We start from the raw sequence: 18,221 nt of genomic DNA, 5'->3' as shown, positions 1-18,221 counted from the left end.
CATTTATTCACAAAGAGCCTTTCATAGCAAGCTCAAATTCATAAAATTATTTCTTCTACAGCCAGATGGAAATATTTAAGGCCAAGTCATGAAACTGCAACAGCATAGGCTTTTGCCTGACCTAGAATGAGGATGTCAGGTGACAAAAAAAAAAAAGCCTTAGGAGTAGAGGAGAAACTTGGTCATGATACATCAGTTACCACCAACAACATCAGCAGTGACTCCCGACTGAAACAGGCACTTCAAAAGAATTCCCCTTACTCCATCACTAAGATAGTCCCAAAACAAAGGACTAGCCTGGAGATACAAGGAGCAGGAACATGTCGCTTTTGCAGTCCCTGTCATTTTGCCCATGGGGACAGCTGGCACTCAGCCTCGCAATCTCTTCCAGATGCCTGCAGCACCACAGCCAGTTGCAAGCCCACCGTCCCCAGCTCTGAAGCATAGAAGGGGGTCAGAAATCTTACTCTGGTTGCGCCTTGCTGTCTTTCTCAGCACAGCCTCCTCCATTCGGGCTTTTTCTTCCCTTTCCCTCCAGCGCCTCAGCTGCTCTTCTCTCATCTTGTAGAATAAGATCTGCTTCTGCTCTTCGTTCAGCTCTGCCAGGAGCTCAGGGTCAATATACATATCACGCAAAATTTGCTGCAGCATGATGACTCCAAAAAAATAAAAATAAAAAAGATAAGGAAAAACAAAAGAGAGAGAAACCTGCTTCCAATTATACCCACTACAGTGACAAAAGCCCACTGATGGCACTCCAGAAAGCAAACTGCAGCAAAGGAGCTCTCCCACAGCTGCCTGCCCAGGAGAGGCTTGATTCCTGCTCTGGCCCTTTTTGTGCAGGCATATTCTGCTCCTTGTCTTGACAGGGACAAAGTTCTTTTCTTATCTCATCCTCCAAATGTAGGGACAGGTGTCAAGTGAATGTGAGAAAAATGAACAGAAAAGGCTAGGGAAAAAACATAAAATGAAAAGGCTGGGAAAAAAGTAAAAGGCACTTGAGTGCTCCTGACTGCAAGCCAGTAAAAATAAGGGATTCTTGATTGAACCCAGCAGCTTTGCTCCCTTGAGCAGTAGGAAATTCAACATAGAGAGTCTCAGAGTTTCAGGTCAAGCAGTTCCCTTCAGCAGCAGTACACTCCCAAGGGCGTGAGCGTTGCCCAGGGGTTTAAAGTGATGTCATGGTTAAAGGTATCACCTACACCCACAATATCCATGTCACTTTGGGAATTGATCTCCCCTGATAAGAGAGGAGTTTGCATATTATTTCTCAGTCTAGCCTGTTAACTAGTCTCGACAGAGTAAGGCATGTTAGAGGTCATAGTTACCTGGTGTTGACAAATACTGTCATGCAGTAAATTGACTAAAATGCTTTGAAAATTAAAAGCAGATGTTACAAAAGCCACAAGAATCTTTTTATTACTTTATAAATAAATCAATATGAATTAAACAAGACTAAGTTCTCAGCAATTCACGCAGGCTATGCAAGCCCTGATGTTAATTCACTTTCCACTTGGTGACTGGAGAAAGTTACTGCTGCTCTAATGCTGCTCTTCCAGGAGATTATAGTCTTTACTATGTAGCAGTTTTATCAAAAACAGCAAAAATAATATTTCAGCACTAGGGACAACAGCCACTTAATTATGTAAAAACCCAAACCAAACTAAAGCCAACACACTAAAAAACAAACCCTCTGGATTCAGGAGCCTATTTTCACTGGGCAGGGGCTCAGCTCCTCTGGGGAGTGAGGGAACTCTATGGGAGGGGGCTGGATTGTGAGACAAACCAAAGTGTGGCCACTCAGAGGCACAACAACACACAGATCACACCAGCAGGCTGAACCACATCCCACTGCTTGATTTTTACACAAGAAGGAAGAGAAAGACCAGGCCCATATTTCCTCATGAGAAACCTGCTTTATAGATAAGGAGCTATCAAAGCCCTGTATGACTTCCAAGACCTCATATTCGAAAACATTTTGCTAATGCACCTATATGTCCTTCTTTTGAGGAATATAAAATACTATTGCCCTAATTTAGATGGAAAATCAAACTGATGTAAACCAAAATTCTGATGAAGACATTTTATCACCTGGAAACACAATGCCAAAGATGCTGGAATGATGCTTTCAGCTGAAACAGGATTTTAGAACCCATCATGTATGGGCTGTAGCAAGTGTAATCCACATGCTACTCTGCCATTCAGGATTGGTCTTATGTTCACATTTTGTCTCCTACAACAAAATGCTTTTATTATTACTATTATTTTTTAAGAAATACAGCTTGGCAAGAAAAAACCTAGAGTAAGAAAGATTTTGTTATGCTCTTCTATTTTACTTAGTCAGGTATAGAAAGGGGAGACCCTGAGGGGGTTGGCTCTTATTTCTCTGCTTCTATTCAATTATATTAGAGCTGTGCCTCCACATTTTGGCACTAATTGAAAAAGACTCACCCTTGCAAAGGCTTCAGGGCAAGCAGTTTCACTGTTTTACTCATTTGTCATCATTCTTTATCTTATTTTGCTTGACTTCACAGAACAGAAATTAAATCCTGATCAGAAGCTATCACGGTGCAGAGAACAAACTCTTCATCATGGATTATGTGTATTTGAGCATGACAAGTAGCACCATCTCTGAGCAGCATTCAGCTGCAGAAGCAGCTCAGGATGGATATACAAGACACAAGACAGAATGCAAACAAATATTCGGGCAACTACTCATAATGTTCAATGAGCAACCACACAAGAAAAACAGCAAGAGCAAATAGATGGAATGACACTTCACAAACAACTCATTGCCTGAAGATTATTCAACAAAAATGTTTGAGGATGGTAACCAAATGATCAAGTGGAAATCATCTGTGTGAGAATTTTTTTTTTCTTTAACAAAGTAAAAGGTCACATGTGGAAGAGTTATCATCTAATCACAGCAGCCAATCCAATCAATTTCCAACATCCAACAGAAGTAGAAACAAACATCATAAATTTTGCCATTAATTTTTAACCTATTATACACTGATTCTCATTGCAGTTCATGTTTCCACAAATATTCCAAATATATAGATGGAATTATCACAAAAAAATTCTCATGATCTCTCCTGACTTCTCAGAAAATTAAGCAAATCTATGAAATCCAAAATAACCTTGAAGAAACACCAAACCTACTATAATCTTGCTATTTCTAGGAGTAGCTCATATTTTGTAAAGTGATGAGCTTTGCATCTCTAACCAATGTAGAGTCAGAAAACTCAGGAATAGGAAATAACTCAGGCAAAACAAAAAAATAAAATTTTATTGCAAAATAATTATTCTCTCTCCCCTTCCTGTCCCAGGTCAAATTAATATATAGATAAATTAAAGACTGAGAAGAGCAGTGAAATTTGTATTAAGGATGCCTGCTTCCTGATTTTGGCCATCCATCATCTTTCCACCCTTCTGAGAAGTATTTTGAATAGTTTAGGAGGACAATGAACTCTCCCATTGTTTTTCCACCTTGTTTGACCCTAGTTCCATAGTCCAAGCTAAAATCATTACAGAAACATTACAACTCAACAGCCTAGGCACAAAATAAAAATGGCTATTAATGGAGTTCTTTGTTGGCAGTTATAACCTTACAATAATTGCCACAAAATTTGATGCTCTAATTAGTAGCAGTCTCCGCAAGAAGCCCAGAGGTGTTTAAAATTTAAGCTTGGAGTTTCCTTTAGTCTTAAATGGCATCTTCTGGGACTAGACACACTCTGCCCTACCTCTGGTGTAGCATCTGGCTAAGCACTCCTCAATGCTGACACTAGAATCATCTGCTGGGGGAAGGGAAGGGAGGGAGAGGAAAAGGTACAGAAAAACATTTTCATTTCATTTTTTAAGGGGAAGTCCTTTATTGACTAAGGGCTGCAAATCTCTTCATCCATTTTCCTCTGAGCATGTGTGTTGCAGACATCTTTTCATTAAAATCCTTTTCTTAGGATTTTTTCTTCCTTAGAAACTGAGAGGCTCGAGGAACAAAATGTAAAGAGTGATTATCTGCTGCTGTGGAATGCAACAGGTGGATCTGTGACTGGCCTCATGTGGATGTTTGGATTTAGTGACCAGTCACGGCAGAGATGGCTCTCGCTCTCTGTCCCAGCCAGCTGCCTTTGTTATCATTCTTTTCTATTCTATTCTTAGCTTAGCTAGCCTTCTGAGATGAAACCTTTCCTTCTATTTCTTTTAGTACAGTTATAATGTAATATATATATCATAAAATAATAAATCAAGCCTTCTGAAACACGGAGTCAACATTCTCATCTCTTCCCTCATCCGAGAACCCCTGTGAACACTGTCACACATGTGCACCTTCCATTCCCTGAACTGAACAACTCACTGGCAATGCTGATTATTGCTGAGCCAGGAGGGCAGCATTTGTGTTTTATGACACAGCCATATAATCTACTCTAGTCATGTAATTTACATTAAAATATTGTGCTATAGCCTACACATTACAGGGGAAGAGAGGGCTGTAATGCATCTCTCTCCTTAAAGATTTATATGATTAAGAAAATATTAATAAAAAAAATTCTTAATAGGATTAAGAAAAAAAAAACCCAGTAAAGAAAAAATTATTAAGAAAAAACCCAGCAAAGAAAAAAATGTGGCAATCATGTTTTTCAGACTCTGAACTCCATGGTCTTAATCAATTTCTTGTGGTTTGTGTCTTAATATTTTTCATTTTTTAAGAGGAAGGAGCATGCAGTATCTTAATTTTTCAAGTCCTGCTGTGTCAGCATCAAAAGAAGAACGGTAGAACCTGGAGCCGAATGGTGCAGGAGGGAGCTGACCATGTAAAGGGGAAAGGTAAAATTAACATTTGGTTGAGGTCTCCAAAACCCTACAAATCTGTCACTACAAAAGCAAATGTGCTTTGGCATTCCCCACGAACTAGCCTTATGTCTGATTTGAAGCTGCTATTAATTAAAAGCTAGAAAAAAACAAAAACCAATTGAGAACCATCTCTTCCCCACCTCCTCTATCACAGATGGGCACAACAAAACCTGCCTGATTTTACTCCGTTTCCATAGTCAAGTCTGTGGCTCCCTCTAAGGGCTGAAATGTGTTTCTCAGCAGCACAATCTGCAGCTGAGTCAGAATGATTGTTTTCCTGAAGCTGCTATTCCATTACAAAGCACCACATAAAGCAAAAATGAGGGTATGTTTTTCCAGACCTTCCTTTTCAATAGAGCTGTAACATCAGTAAATCAGACTGCAGCGTGTTTTGGAACATGGGCAGGCTTTGCATGCTCATCATCCTCTCTGTACTCATTAAAGATTGCTATTTCTGCAAGGCACTGTGTTAACGACAAAGAAAAGGAAAATTAAAAAAACTAAGATATGCATAGCAAAATAAGAATTAAATAGATAGATTAAAACCTCATCTTAATGAAATGAAATGCAGCAAGAGAGCTACAAACCAATCCACAAGAAAATACATCTTATACTGTCAGTCTTACAGCTGCAAGTGAAACAATGCTAACTGGGCATTTTAATAGTGCAATGAAGATTTACAGTGGCAGGAGTCTCATCAGATAGATGGGTTTTGTCTTGGTTTTATTTTAATTCAAATCTGTTATTCCTCAGTTCCACACAGAAATCAGACAATCACAGTTATAGAGAGCACCTACAGTAGGGAAAGCAAAGGGATGGGCACTAACCCAGGGAAAGCAGTATTTGCAGTCCAGGGCTGCAGAGAGCAGAGCCATCTGTCATTACTCCGGTCTCCCAAGGTTAGTTTTGTACTCTGCAACACTACCTGCCCTTCAGAAGAAGTCCCATCAGTGATTATTTTTGCCTGGCACCGTGGCAATCCTACCCAGCACGATTACTTTAGGGCTAACCCTTTGTGTTCCGTGCCACAGCTGTCACACACACAATTACACGGGGGCCTGTGATGCCTTCAAGGTTCAGCACAATTTATTAGGGATTTGGGGACCTAAGTGGAAAGGACAGCCCTTTGATTTTTCTTCAATTTTATAATAGATATTCCAAATTCTGAACTGCATTACAAAGGTCTGACAAGTATGTAGAACAATATATACTTTATGTTTATTGCTACTAATACACTAACAATAGCAAGACACAACAAAGAGCTGACAAGTCCCATCATAATTTTTTAAATGGAGAATAAAGCATCCACTATTAAAATAATTCAGAAGGATAGTGAGTAAAGTAAACCAAACAGAAAAAAAAGCCAAGGTTCCTTGGCAGAGTTGATCTGAGAAAACATGGTAAAAAGGGTACAACCAGTGTTCCCTAAGCCAGCCACTGAAGAGAGAGACTTTGCAGAGGAAGGGCAGAAGATGATGACAGAACACTCCCACACACTGCAGTTAACTAGAACAGAGTTCTTGGTACTTCACCATCCTCTCCCTGGGATTGTGCTGTCTGATTCAATTGGAGTGTATTTCATTGACAAAACAGTAATCAAGCTCTTCAGGTTGGGCTCTCAGCTACAAACGGGGTATACTTGGTTGGCAGGCAGCAGGCTCAACCTGGGAAGCAATTACAGCTCACTAAGTGTCTGCAGGATCTAACCTTGTCAGATTAAAAGGCACACTGCTAACAGCCTCCAAAAACTTCCTTTGTTCAAAACAATATGCAGAATGCACTGCCTCCTGCTCTATTTACACTTCCTTGCTCACATCAGGACATTATATTGCACTGTATGGAACACAGCCTGTGCTTACACTGCACACTGCAGGCCAGCTTTGTGCTGGCTAAGTACAAAACACATCAGCCCATCTGTTTCTCAGCAGAAGTCTCCAATGGAGACTGAAGGAGGCCATCCGTGACCCTTCAAAGCAGAAATGGTTTCCTTTCAACCCTGGAGTGATAGGCTTTTCTTAAGGGTCTATACACCTTTTCTTTTTATTGATTTACCTTTATCTGATCTTTATAATGATCTGTTAACCAAGGAGGAAACTCTTAAGTGCAGACAGCTGCCTGAAGAATATTGCTGTGGTCTGCTCTTCTTTCCCTGCCCCTCAGCACACACCTTTCCAGACCCAGCTGTCTGCATAGCAACAACACACTTATCTTCAAGCAGGAATTCAGCATTCTCCTCCATATGAATTACTTGATTTGTGTATCCACAAAGCCCAAAGAGACCTTTGAATTCCATGACCTAATTGCTACATGAAATTATTCCAGCATTTGGTATGTTTTCAGTGAACTTCATTACAATGAGCTACCCAAGAGATATCATGCTCTGCATTATGCAAGTTTCTCCTCTCAAATATATATTAACTAATGAAAATGCTCAGTAAGTTCACTTTTTTCCATCTCACCATAAGTGCATCAGAACATATCGTGTAAGAGCTAATTTTCTTTAATATACACCCTGGTACCATTCAGCTGCATTTTACATAATGCAGCAGTTGTAGCATATCAACTTCACATCATATCAGACACTTCATTATGGCAGCTGAATTGATTGCTTGTGCAATTGAAGGGTACCAATAGGAAAAGTTTTAATCATTTAAGTGACTCATCAGCTTTATATACAAAATATCTTGCTTTAGTGGCACCATGCAAGTGACTTACTGTCAGGCCATAGCATTTTAAGCCACTTCTTATTCTTGTCATCTTTGCAGTACAGTCCTACAGATTTACAAAAGGCAGAGCATAAACTGAATGTTGACTGTAAAGGATTTCTTTTGACTATCAGGCTCCTGTTTGCAAGACCTAATAAAAATCCAGCTAGACAAAAGTAGTTTTGATTCTGATGGGAGTTTTTGTGGGTCTGTTTTTGTTCTGTTGTTCTTTTTTTTAATTGTAACATTTCACTCACCATAAGAAGCCAGCCTTTTCTTTGTTTTCAAGGGTCAGATGGAAAAATCCACAAACATTTATATTGTTCTATATATTGTTCTATTATATTGTTCTTTTATTTTCAGCTTCACTTGCTGCCCCTCTCCTAAGGTAGCAAAACCTCTGCTGCAAAAAAGTGCCTAACTTGCTGCTGCAGATCACATTCAGCACTTTCCATGTCCTGACACTGAGGTGCTGTTCAAAAGTTTAAAAAGCAGCACCTAAAGGATTTTGAAAATCCTTCCCTTTTACTTGAAGTCTTATTAAGACCTTCTCCACTGCTGTCATATACCATAGAACAAAGAGTAGCTCAGGACATTCCTGAAACTTACTTGATTTTTTTTTTTAACTTAAATCATCTTCACAGTTTCAAACCACAAAACCTGGATTAAGCCTACTGGCTCATTTTCACAATACAAGCCTGCATAGCTTTGGCATTCATGTCTGTGCTCTATTCACCTGACAGAAAACACCATTTTCAAAGCTATTTGCAAAATTATGACAGATCCAAGTTTCACAATAGGAATATGTCCCTATCAATCCCTTATGGCAGACTTATGAAGTAAGAGCAGCTCTATTTCATTCTCTCTGCCCTTGTCATATCCTCAGTCATGAGAGTCACCTCCTGATTCTTTTCCAACAGTACCACGCACTGCACTTCTCCGGGCTTTTATTTTCTAAGTTTCTTCTTTTTATATTTCTATGTTGCTTCCTGCACTAAGCCTTTGCCCACTATCAGCAGCTCCTGCCTGAGAAGGATGACCAGCTCAAGCAATTTTATCCCTGCTCCACTCATTGCAACAGAGGACTGCAGTGTTTTCATGGCATCCCAACTTTTCCCTCTCCCAACAGGAAGATGAGCCCCTCTACAATCCCTGAGACCCAAATATACAGAGGTAATAAACTCCATTATATTAAATATATTGTACAGTATGACCACAAAATGACTAAATATAAATATTTATGACTAAATACTCAGAGCTGATTGAGGAATTTCTTCCTACAGAAACTCTTGCTTTGCTGTAACTGACACTGTACCATGCAAGCTAGTTCATGCAAAGAGACATTACATGAGCTGGGTAAATATTCTAGCCACTCCTGAGTGGCAATGGATTCAAGCAGGATATGACTACTGCTCCATGTCTTTCTATCCTTTTAGTAAGTCATCTTAAGCTACCTTCATGCCCTCAGTTTAAAAAAAAATTATGATTTCTAATTGACAAACAAGCATCACATACATGTGCTCATCTTAGAATTCTCTAAGTACCTCCTTATTTAACCATGGTGCAATGAGTGAGCTGCCCAGGGGACAGGTGATGTATCCCTACTACTGTTTTGTATTTTTCTACTCTCTTATTGTTAACCATATGGATCATCAGCAGTGGGGATCTCTTCCATTCCCTGCAAAGCATTGGAAGACAGAACCTGCTGGTAGCTGCCCTCAGAAATCTGCAATAGGGTTCAGATCCAGCCACCAAAGTACACTCCAGTCACAGGCCTGTAATGGTTAGAGTTTCCAGCTGAAAGCCACTCCCAAGTGGCTGCAGCTGCCCATAGATCCACTTCTATCACAGCTGGAATATCCTTGAAGTTTGTTAGCACAGCCCTGATTCAGTTCCTGTCATATTTTAGGGTTCTGCTGTCTCGTACCAAGCTTTAATCACCACACTCCACTCTAGCAGCTGCCTTCCAGACAGGCCCTGTCATCTCTTCCACAGAGCCCTCGGCCCAACTGCACAACCCAAGAGCTGCAAGCCCTGCTGCTGTCACACCAGCACACCCTGCAGAAGCCTTGAGCACTGCTCTGCTCCAAACTCCAGAGCAGCTCACTGCTCTTCATCCTCAGCCTCCTCTCAGTGCTCTCCTCACATGCCCAAAGCCAGGCTGGCACACCATGCCATGGCCGCTGTCAGTGCAGCCTGAGGCCCAGCTTTCCCTGCCATGGCCACTGTCAGTGCAGCCTGAGGCCCAGCTCTCTGTGCCATGGCCGCTGTCAGTGCAGCCCAAGGCCCAGCTCTCTGTGCCATGGCCGCTGTCAGTGCAGCCCGAGGCCCAGCTCTCCGTTCCATGGCCGCTGTCAGTGCAGCCCAAGGCCCAGCTCTCCATGCCATGGCCGCTGTCAGTGCAGCCCAAGGCCCAGCTCTCCGTTCCATGGCCGCTGTCAGTGCAGCCCAAGGCCCAGCTCTCCATGCCATGGCCGCTGTCAGTGCAGCCCAAGGCCCAGCTCTCCGTGCCATGGCCGCTGTCAGGGCAGCCTGAGGCCCAGCTCTCCGTGCCATGGCCGCTGTCAGGGCAGCCTGAGGCCCAGCTCTCTGTGCCATGGCCGCTGTCAGGGCAGCCTGAGGCCCAGCTCTCTGTGCCATGGCCGCTGTCAGGGCAGCCTGAGGCCCAGCTCTCCGTGCCATGGCCGCTGTCAGTGCAGCCCAAGGCCCAGCTCTCCATGCCATGGCCGCTGTCAGGGCAGCCTGAGGCCCAGCTCTCTGTGCCGTGGCCGCTGTCAGTGCAGCCTGAGGCCCAGCTCTCCGTTCCATGGCTGCTGTCAGTGCAGCCCAAGGCCCAGCTCTCTGTGCCATGGCCGCTGTCAGTGCAGCCTGAGGCCCAGCTCTCTGTGCCATGGCCGCTGTCAGGGCAGCCTGAGGCCCAGCTCTCCGTGCCATGGCCGCTGTCAGTGCAGCCTGAGGCTCTCCGTGCCATGGCCGCTGTCAGGGCAGCCTGAGGCCCACCTCTCCGTGCCACGGCCACTGTCAGTGCAGCCTGAGGCCCAGCTCTCCGTGCCATGGCCGCTGTCAGTGCAGCCTGAGGCCCAGCTCTCCGTGCCATGGCCGCTGTCAGTGCAGCCTGAGGCCCAGCTCTCTGTGCATGGCCGCTGTCAGTGCAGCCCAAGGCCCAGCTCTCCATGCCACAGCCGCTGTCAGGGCAGCCTGAGGCCCAGCTCTCTGTGCCATGGCCACTGTCAGTGCAGCCTGAGGCTCTCCGTGCCACGGCCGCTGTCAGTGCAGCCTGAGGCCCAGCTCTCTGTGCCATGGCCGCTGTCAGTGCAGCCCAAGGCCCAGCTCTCTGTGCCATGGCCACTGTCCAAAAACTTGTGCAGAGCTCCAGGCACACTGCAGCTACAACAGGCATGCCAAGTGGAAACAAAAATCATATAGAAGGATATGTTTCTGTATTTACACACTGCTTTATCACACAAGAATTGTAAAAAATTATATATGTAACTCCACTCAAAAGAACAATCCTAATTTCATCACTTTCTATATCTAATTGTATATTGTCATCACCAAAGTGGATGAGATGAAGAAAATTCACAAGAATTTCAGAAGAACACACTCAGTTCTGAGCACCATAAATACTTGCACATTTCCTTCCCTTGTCATTTCTCTTTCTAAGTTCGTGTGCATCAGCAACAAGTCTTTTTTGTGGATTTTACAGGCTCTTCTATGCCCTACAAAGTCAGAATTTCAGGTAGTTTTAATAATTTCTGGTTTTCTTCGGAAAAAAAAAAAAAAAAGGAAGCCATTTTTTTTACCTCCCAAGCAATTTTAGAATACCACGAGCAAAATGCACAAACCCTTTTCTCTGAACGAGGGTGCTGGATTGCTTTGCTGCTCTTCAGAACAGGGAATTTTCCACTCAAATTATGAAAAAGACTATTTCATTTCAGGAATCTTTCACAAGGAACAAGCATGGTTGGGTTCTCTATATGTTCTAGAGTCCCTCCAAAGGTCAGCTGGAATGATCTTCCAATATCCCTAGGTGAGGACTCTGGTCATTTTTTATACAGCTGAGCTGTAGGACCTACATGCCTCTTTCTCTTGATATTATAATTTTCAGTGCCTCAGGAGACAGAGAGCTGGAAATAGAGCAGCTCAAGTCAGAATTCATTCACTGGGCTTTGAATCTGTCTCTTGAGCCTCAGCATGTGCAACTAAAGGAGAACTAGCCTAAAAAAACCTCTAGCTATTAATGAAAACTATTGGAAGCAAACCTTCAAATACTCAGAGGGCCTTAGAAAGAACTGACACCAAAAATTAATCTCAGCAGTGAAATTCCTCTGATTTCCATTATAAACTGAAAAAGAACAGCAGGATTTATATAACAATAGGTAATTAAAAAGTGGCATAGAAGATAGTGAATATTTCACTGATGTTAGTTCTTGCAGTGTTGTTTGAATTTTGCAGTCAAATACACAAGTTCTCTGAGCCTGACAGAGATAAAGCACAAATAACTGAATCTAATAGCTGCTTCTAAGCCTTATCCCTGAGCAATAAATGTACTAATTGCAGAAAGCAGGATCTAGCTTTCCTTTTGTGCTCAACATGTTGTCACACATGGATGGAAATAATTAGCATTTATCAGAAGGGTTTTGGCTCAAAAAAGTTCAGTGAAAGCCTAAGTATTTTGGAGATATATCAATAAGCATTTCATTAAGAAAGGCTGGTTGGGGCTAGGTCTGTCTATGCCAGTGAGACATTCTTATTGCTCTGGCCCTAATACTAAAATCCTGGATGTACCTGAATGAATTCTCATCTAAACCTACACTCTGCAGACAGTAGGCAGAACAGAGGTGTGTGCATCATAGCCCATTCCCAAACCAGCTTTGTGAGCCTAGCTGGGTATCTCTGCAGCCTTCTAATTGAAATACCAAGGTTTCAATTCCAGAGATGATACCCCAGCCCAGCTCTGGTTGTGGAAGCATAAAAAATGAAGCTGAAATCTTCCAATGTAGAAGAAAATGAAATGTCAAAACATCAAAAAACTTTTCTGAAACCAAGTTTCTGTTGTGTAGCCAGCCTCTATTGGGACACATGTTATGAAGCAAATTATCTTTTTACTGAACCAGACAGGAAGAATGAAAAATCTATAGCTAATTTAAAATCTGCCTGCTCCACACAGTATCTAAAATATTTTCCAAATGCATAGTGGCAGAACAGTTCTCCTAAACAAGGGATTCGCTCATTTGCCCTCCAGATCATCATTGATACTCCCTTAACCATGGCTTAGTGTCTAAAAAAAGTTCATTAATTTTCTTTCACAAAGTTTCTTACCAAGTCCTGACGAAAAAAAAAACTATTTGAAAGCAAGTTACATGAAAGGACATGACATCTCTGAACCTCAACAAAACTAGGGAACCCATAGAAAAGTTCTCTTGCTTTTTTTTCCCCCCTTTCTTTTTTCACAAGACAGTTAACCTCTGACAGGCTAGGATTTCTACTATGCTAAACATTACAGTGAGAGAACCAAGGAATGGAAAACTGGCCTGTACTCATGATAATAAAGGCTTCCCAGGTAAAAGAGAGTGGCAATGGTTTGTAATTATACTGTCCTTTGGTCACAGAGATCCCCAGCTCCTGCCCCACAGAGCAGAGCTCAGGAATGTGAAATTCTGTGATTGCTTAGGCTTTAATGCCTCCATGCAATTCACAGATTTCTAATTCACCACAAAGACTCACTACCTAATTACTAAGGCCTCAGTGCTCCAGGGAGAAAGGGAAGTATTAGCCCTGCTTTAACCCCTTTAACAAAAACCTACAGAGTAAATCTTCACACATAGCCTTCAGACACAGCTGCATCTGTGCAAGTCTGTGCCACAGCCTCTCAAGCAGCCTGAGGACTTCTGTGGGCAGCAGCCTCTGCACAAACCCACCCGACTGCCACAAGCACACAGCAGCAGCCTCTGCACAAAGCCACCCGACTGCCACAAACACACAGCAGCAGCCTCTGCACAAACCCACCCGACTGCCACAAGCACACAGCAGCAGCCTCTGCACAAAGCCACCAGACTGCCACAAACACACAGCAGCAGCAGCCTGCATCACAACACAGGTGGGTATTGTCCCACTAGGTCTGAAGTGCAAGACTGGCAAAGTAGAAGTGAAACTCAAGAAGGTGAATGACCTGGACTGAGCTCACAGAAACCACTTGTCCCAACAGCACCCCTTAAAATGTTGCAGAAGTGAAGGATAGTCAATCCAAATCCATTGCACACAGAACTCTTATTCCTCAGCACAGAGTGATTTGGCCATCCTCCTGAGACTAATGGTGCTCATGCCTTGGAGCTAACCTGACCTTCTTCCATGACACTGTTCCAGCACTAAATAAAATTAAGAATAGTGTTTTGAAAACTCTGAGAAACATTAGCATGTGGGACTCATAAAAGTGACTCACACAGAGTAGAAACCAGAGCATTGCAGCCTTACTAACAACTTGAATCTTCACATGCAAGCTTCCAGACTAAATCTAAATTCTGCCAGGATCATAAATTATCACATCTATTCCTGTTAGTCCTTTCTTGCTTTCCAGAAGCATCTCTTCATAATGAGGACTGAAATGACATCTTTTCTACCTTCCCCCTTTTCTTATAAAGGGTAGCTTCTTTCTCATTCCTAAAATCACAGACTTCAATTTCATCAAGTCTCTGACCATTACAAGGATCTCCAGATAAGCTTCTTTGAAATGTGAGTCAAGGGAAAGGCAGGATATGGTGGTAGTTTTTTCCTCAGCTGAAGATACTCAGGCTGACAGGCATCTGATGATTTCCATTTAGTATTTTTATTCTGTACTAAAAAGCATAAAAATCTGTGGGTGTACGTATATTTTTAGTGCACCAGCACCAAACAAAACAGAAAGCAAGAACTGGTGCATAAAAGTTGCAGTAGGGGAGAGCAGAGACAGACAGAACTATTGAAAAATAAATAGATTTACAGGATACTTTATGGATTTACAGAAAAGGACACCTGAAGTGAGTGTCACTATAAATGCTACTGCTTTTAATTAATTAAGAATACCAAGCTAAGTCAGTCTGAAAGTGAAAGAGTGACAGTAGCAATTCATAGACTTGTTCAATAAGTCTTTTTTCACCATCAGGAAATGTTCCATTCGGGAATATGGCCATTAGGTATATCCCATTTAAAAAACCCTGACCAAACTGCCAGAACTCCAAACATGGTCCCTGGATATGCATAAATTCTGTCTCCAGTGAGTACATAGGGACCAGAGCGCTACATGTTCATAGTGGCAATTTGTCCTGGATTTGGTGATATCTGCAGCCTACTCAGGCCTGGAGTTACAAGAGAAATATAAAACACCAAGAAATACAAGAGAAATAGCATGCTCAGATCAAATCCAACATGCACAAGAACATGCAGAGTAAATCCAGTGCACAATAGAGATGTGTGCTTCTTTTCAGGAAATCTTGGACAGAACTCTGGTAGGTGTAATTACATGTTTTTACCTATAAAAATACATAACGATTTTCATAATAAATCAGACATGTACCTCTAAACTCAATAATGGTATTTGCTAACATGGATTCCCCATCAAAGTACTTCAGAGAAATCTGAATTACAGAGAGCAATACATCTCTGATGCCCTGCACACAGCTGGAGCAGCATGCAGGGAGGTGCAGTCCCATCTTTTGGAGTGCTGTGATGTTGGGCACTGCTCCCTGTGTGGTGATGTGTCCCCATGAAAAGGATGGCACTTGCTGTGCATCCTAATGTGCTGCTGTAGATCAGCCTATTCCCAGTTCTTTCCCCAAAGCAGTTCACTGAAGCACGACCACAGGCTCCAGCTTGCTTCTCCTCTCAGATATGCTCACCCTCTGCTCTAACTCCTCCACTCTCCCTTCTGTTCTGTTAGGTTTATTTTCATCACAGTTACAGAAGTTTCGTGCTGAGCAAGTAAAATGATAGTTCCTTTTCTAAAAATCTTTTGATGTTTCCCAAAATAACTGCATCTACCAGACCTGTGAACCAGACCAAAATACCCTTTCACTAGTATTCAAAGGCAGAGAAGATAAACAGATAAAAACATATAAATCAGATTATCTTCCCCAGTGCAGAAATTCCTTTCCAATAAGTCTTTTTCTGGTATTTTACTGCTCAAATCAACACAGATACACACTGTCCACTTTTTTTTTCCCCTGGGAAGAGGACAGTTTACTTGAAGCCACTATCAAATGAATCACATTTCCACCTTGTAAAAAATTAAAGCAGAAAATTAAACTGCAGATGAGAGATACATCACACAGCAGAATATTAGATTAACTTAAAGCAATCCATCAACTAAGAAAGGAAGAAAGACTCATCCATTTATTCTAGATAATTTCTTTTGTGGAAAGGAAGGTTTTTCATTGGTATCTGCAGAGAAAATAATTTCTGCTTGCCTATCAGTCCTGGCATGTGCCTCCAAGAGGAGGCATAAATACAACTCAGGACCCCCAAGTGGAGTCCAGCTTTACCTCAGAAGCTGTAGAGGCACAGGGCCTGCCTGAGACCTGAGCACATTGTCCCTCTCAGCAGTGCTGACTAGTTAATGCTTCACCAGAACTGAGCTTCTTCCTCACCTGAGGAGCAGGGACACTGCAAGTTCCGTTCACTGCCTCTGCCACTGACCCTCTACTAAGTTACTGATGAGATATCTTTTGATTTTCCAGTTTAGTGTAAACTTTTCCAGTGCAAAAATTGCTCCCTGTGCATTTGTACAGCACCCAGCTCAGTCAGTACCTGATGATGGTAAGAACCTTGTGCAGTGTCTCTTACAACAGATTTCCAGGATTATATGCAAACAGAAAGAGCATTTTAGCTTGACAGTACTGTTCTATAAATTTGGATTCCCAAACCATCTTATTTTGTCAATCTTTGAAACAGATTAGTTTGCATATAAAATCACAGTTCATTTGGCACAGGATTTCCATACCTGGCTGCTTGTCAGTGCTTTGTGCAGTGTTATGAACCTCTGTTCCCCCATTAGTATTCACTGCAGCAAGATGATGAACGACACTGAAGATGTGTTTATCTGATGTAATTTCTTACTTGTCTTCACCCATTTACTATATACCTCATTTTGTTTCCTTTGTTGTCTTCAGTCTTTTACCTAGGAAAACTGTTAATTTTTTTTTCATGATTACCACTTTCTGCATATCCAGCTTCTTTGAAAAAATTCCTATTGACTTCTGAACACACTGGAACTGGCCTCTATGGAGGATGAATGTGTCTGGCATGCCTAATGCTGCAGTAACACCACCTACTCATCCTCTCTGGTTCTTGTCTGTTTTGGGGCTTCACACTTTATCAGCTCTGCCAATAAAACATTAACATTTACCCTCCTTGCTTGCATTTCAGAAATATCCCAACCTCTGGCCATGCTGGCAGCATGTGGCACTCCTGCCTAAGCCTCAGCCTGCACTCTGACCTCAATAAACAGTGGTACCTTTGATACCCAAAAGCCAACAAGAACCAGCTCATCTTGTCAATCTCTGAACCAGCAGGAGGGTCTCATCATTTTGTGACATGCAGCTTCATCCATGACTGATCTTGGTCCCTTTTAAACAGTGAAGCATACATGCTCTACTTCTCCATCACCTGTAAAGAGCATTTTTTTCCTGGATGTGACCATGCAAACATAATGCAATACACACAAGAATTTTCCCCATTACAGGATGTAAGGTAACAATCTTTACCTTAGGACTTTTATTTTCCTGCATCTTTGCAGGACAAGTTGTTTCAATTGGAAAAAACAAATTATGCCAGAAAGAATTCAGCTCATCCTCCCTCTCCGTAAGGCCAGCCAAAGGGACTGGCGTTTTAATTATCCAGCAAGAGCATCAGTAAAACATCTCCACCTCCTTCACAGGATCCTCAGGCTCCAAACTCATTATCAGATTGCTTTTTAAGAGTCAGCAAATGAAACTCCCTCCAGCGTTATAATCACCACAGTGATTATAATTCCATGGTGCAGTGAAGTTTTAGGTCGCTACAGACTTGGAGCCAGTGTTACAACCCCAGACTGCACCACACAGCCCCCACCAAGCAGCACCACACTGGGAAGCTCAATCTGCTTACTGGAACAATCTTTAAATAGTATTAGCTGGCAGACAGCATTTCCTCCAGCTCAGGCTGCAGCAACACTAGGGGGTTGTAATGCATCCCAAATAGAACACAGCACATGCTTCGTAAGCTGTCCTATAACTGGCTCTTATTTATTAGAGACTCAACTCCCCTAAAGTGGGATTGGAAAGGCAAAAGGAAGAAAAAAAACAACTCTATTATTTTTCAAACCATTATGTTCAAAATATTGCTTCAAACCCAGCAATTTTTTGATAACCATTTTTTTGGAAAAGCCATGTTTTTTTAATAACCATTATAAAGTAATAATTGAGAACATTTCTAAAAGCATTCTACTTGATCAAAAACAGTAAACCAGAGATGGTACCTTCAGACTCTAAAGATTCCTTTACAGGAAAAAAAAAATCCTCTTTTATATTTTAGCCACAGACTTGAAAGATGAGTGTAAAGGGCTTAGACCATTTCTCAAGCACTTAGCACCTCCCAGGTGAGGCCCAGGTATGGATAAAATTTGGCTAGACTTTAGAATCAGCTTTT

General features: G+C 42.1%; 1 protein-coding gene across 1 annotated transcript in view; it reads right to left on the bottom strand.

Moving 5' to 3' along the window:
- Nucleotides 1-681, bottom strand: part of SH2D4B (SH2 domain containing 4B) — a 56,979-nt gene extending 56,298 nt beyond the window's left edge. Inside the window, exon 1 of the mRNA XM_036385868.1 lies at nt 468-681. Coding sequence (XP_036241761.1) covers nt 468-651 — 184 coding nt within the window. The 5' untranslated portion in view covers nt 652-681. The remainder of the gene's footprint in view (nt 1-467) is intronic.
- Nucleotides 682-18,221: the final 17,540 nt, after the last annotated feature.

The sequence above is a fragment of the Molothrus ater genome, chromosome 8 (genome assembly GCF_012460135.2).
Source record: "Molothrus ater isolate BHLD 08-10-18 breed brown headed cowbird chromosome 8, BPBGC_Mater_1.1, whole genome shotgun sequence".
Lineage (NCBI taxonomy): Eukaryota > Metazoa > Chordata > Aves > Passeriformes > Icteridae > Molothrus > Molothrus ater.
This window is presented reverse-complemented; position numbering and strand designations above follow the sequence as displayed.